Source organism: Mercenaria mercenaria, chromosome 17, assembly GCF_021730395.1.
Source record: "Mercenaria mercenaria strain notata chromosome 17, MADL_Memer_1, whole genome shotgun sequence".
NCBI lineage: Eukaryota > Metazoa > Mollusca > Bivalvia > Venerida > Veneridae > Mercenaria > Mercenaria mercenaria.
This window is the reverse complement of record NC_069377.1, coordinates 38,772,202-38,775,295: the sequence shown is the minus strand read 5'-3', so window position 1 is coordinate 38,775,295 and position 3,094 is coordinate 38,772,202. Positions and strand designations below refer to the sequence as shown.

Sequence of the window (3,094 nt, the reverse complement as noted above, 5' to 3'; positions counted from 1 at the left end):
CTTACACGTTAAACGTCAACGTCATGACGTCATTTCCGTAAAATTCAACGTTGTTTACTACATCCTGTTTGAAAATAGCAATTTGTTTATTTGAACAGTCAAGGAAACCGTACCAGCGTCATGACGTCAGCTGGAGACATTAAGGAGCGTCATTAAATTTTGTGTCGGAATAAGAAAGACACCAGCTGAAACGATTGAAATGATGAAAACATTCGAGAATTTGAAAGAGTTTGGCCCGGCAGTCGTCTACAAATGGCACAAAAGATTCGAGAACGGCAGGAAATCAATTGAAGACGATAGGAGAGAAGGTATGCCTTCGATAGTGGTTCCAAGTGTTCAAGAAAAAGTGAGGGGTATCATCCGGGAAGACAGACGAAAAACTTTGAGACAGATTGCCAGTGAACTCGACATATCTCCTTCAACTGCGCACGGGATCCTTACGAAAGAGCTAGGTATGTCGAAATTCAGTGCGGGCTGGGTCCCGAAGTTGCTAACAGACAAAGAAAAGCAGACGCGTGCAAGGAGTTCAGCTGCATTCTTGGAACGGTACGCTGCAGGAGGTGACGAATTCCTTGATAGAATAGTGACTACAGACGAAATTTGGCTTCATCACTATAATCCGGAGACGAAGGCCCAATCGTCAGTATGGAAAACTCCAAGAACACCGCCACCAAAGAAAGCTCGGGTGCAAAGAAGCTGCGGAAAAGAGATGTTCATTTTCTTCTTGGATCGCTACGGGATGATCCTTCAGCACAGAGTCAAAGACGGAAGAACGGTGAATGCTGACTATTACGCAACGGTAAATATCTATGCAACCCACGTATGTAACTAATAAATTTATTAATAAAATATAAACATATAAAATTAAAATGTTCATATATAGAAATATAGCATTTACTTAATTTTACATAAAATACTTGCTTGTATTTAAAAATCACCGCCAGCATTGCTGACTGAAACACGTTGATTTTTAGGTATTAAACAGGGATCTCGTCAATGCTCTGAAGAGGAAACGGCCGGCTTTGGACCTGGATCGGGTAATCCTGCACCATGGTAATGCTCCTGCACATAGGGTAGAGACCGTATCATAGCTCTTCGCATTCTTCAATTTTTCAAAAAAAGAGGTTTTTACAAGAGCACCGGTTACGATTGAAAATGTAAACAACCGACTCTATAATTTATAATTATTTGAATGAATGAATGAATGAATGATCGTCGATCTTAGCCATAATACTGCTTGACAGTGAATGCTAATGACTCCATGTGTTGCAGAAAGGTATTTAATTTGTAACTGTAATTTCCTATCAGTTGATACCCTGTCGAAACTGGTAAAATATTTGCTTATATAAGGACAAAGCCCACTGTCTTTGCCGTTCGCCAGCTGCTAAAAAAGGCAAATATATAAGATTCAGTGTAAGTTATATTTTACTGGTACTACCAGTTAGTGACTTCATACTCTAAAAAACACGTCAGAGAAATTTGGGCAGTTTTGACCGATTAAAACGTTTGCAGTATTAGATTATATTTTTTCTTTACACGAAAATTGCCGTTAGGTAACCAAGCGAATACGCCGATAATCCGGAGTCGGCCGATTATGTGTTATTGTCACAGAACTGTTCCAGTTCACGTAATGTAATCGGTGCACTTAAAGTTTTAAACTGCCTAGCTATAGCTACTACTGTTATAGAGAAGTGGTAGAGTGTCTGCCTTAGGTGTGAGAGGTCCTGGGTTCGAGTCCCAGTTAGAGCTTAACAATTTTCATTCTGCTACAGCATCTTTTGCTGTTATAGGACTGTTCCAGTTGTCCTATATTTTTAGCACACAGTATCATGGATCATTATTTAGAAATCCAAATCACAGCTGAATGTTAAATCAAATGCACCCAAGTAGAAATATTCGCTATATTATGTCCCTTTGATGTTTCTGCTCTCCAGGTCCAAGAAGAGTTACATTTCCTTGATCACAAAATTTTCTTTTACATGAAAATATTAAATGCTCATAACTCTACGCTTCTGGTTAAGATATTGTTAGTATATCTATTTTTGAGAAATATATGTACATTTGTCTTCATTTCGAAGCTTTTTCACTTCATACCTATGATTTGAAAAACTTAGGTACTATCTCTACATAGGACCAATTCTACACAGTTAGAGATTGCTTTACTGGGATTTGAACTCTTGGAACACCCACCCTACAGCCCTGACTTAGCGCCCATGGATTTCAGAACGTTTCCTGAGATTAAGAATTCCCTCCGTGGACAACGCTTCCAAGACGTTACTGATTTGACATTGGCAACCCGTCGAAAAGTTTCACAACTTGACACAGACTGGTACCGGGAGACATTTACCAAGTGGATTGCAAGACATCGGAAATGTGTAGCCTTGCACGGTGACTACGTAGAGAAAGTGCGCCGTTCATTGGACCTGGATTACGCGTGACGTTATTTGACGACGTTTACGTTTTCGGTGTGCGCCGAGTGACGGATAGTGACTGTTTTGAGATCGATGTAACTATCAAACTTTTTAATGGATTCGTATAATATTTATTAGGGAGTATCGTTATTCATTAAACATTATTGTGGTATATTTTTCAATAATTATTCTTTATTAGCAATAGAACACAAATCACAGTCTATTTATACGAACTTCGCGATCACCCCTCGTATTATGTTTGATTGAACTTTAAAGGACAAATCTGCTTACCTGCAAGATACAAGCTAGACTAGAAATGCCTCTGGCGCCGAGAGGAACAAGGAAAACGACATAAAATTTCCAAAGATCCCAGTTGCAAAAATGACAGACCGAAAAAAAAACAGTGTTCCATTTTTAGCTCGGCTTTTCGAAGAAAAAGTAGAGCTATTGCACTCGCCCCAGCGTCGGCGTCGCCGTTGGTTAAAGTTTTTGGTAAAGTCAAATATCTCTGTTACTATCAAAGCTATTGACTTGAAACTTAAAATAATTATTTACTATTAAAGTCTACACCAGGAGAAACAATACCCATATCTCTGTTTGAATTTTGACAGAGTTATGTCCCTTTTTAACTTAGATTTTTTTGGTTAAAGTTTAATAAAGTTTTTATTGGCAAATACTTACTT

General features: G+C 38.6%; 1 protein-coding gene across 1 annotated transcript; it reads left to right on the top strand.

Moving 5' to 3' along the window:
* The first annotated feature begins 202 nt into the window (after window positions 1-202).
* Window positions 203-2,438, top strand: LOC123535787 (histone-lysine N-methyltransferase SETMAR-like). Its single transcript, XM_045318538.1, has 3 exons — window positions 203-799; window positions 986-1,053; window positions 2,132-2,438. Exons 1-3 carry the CDS (start codon window positions 203-205, stop codon window positions 2,436-2,438), a joined length of 972 nt encoding a protein of 323 aa, XP_045174473.1.
* Window positions 2,439-3,094: the final 656 nt, after the last annotated feature.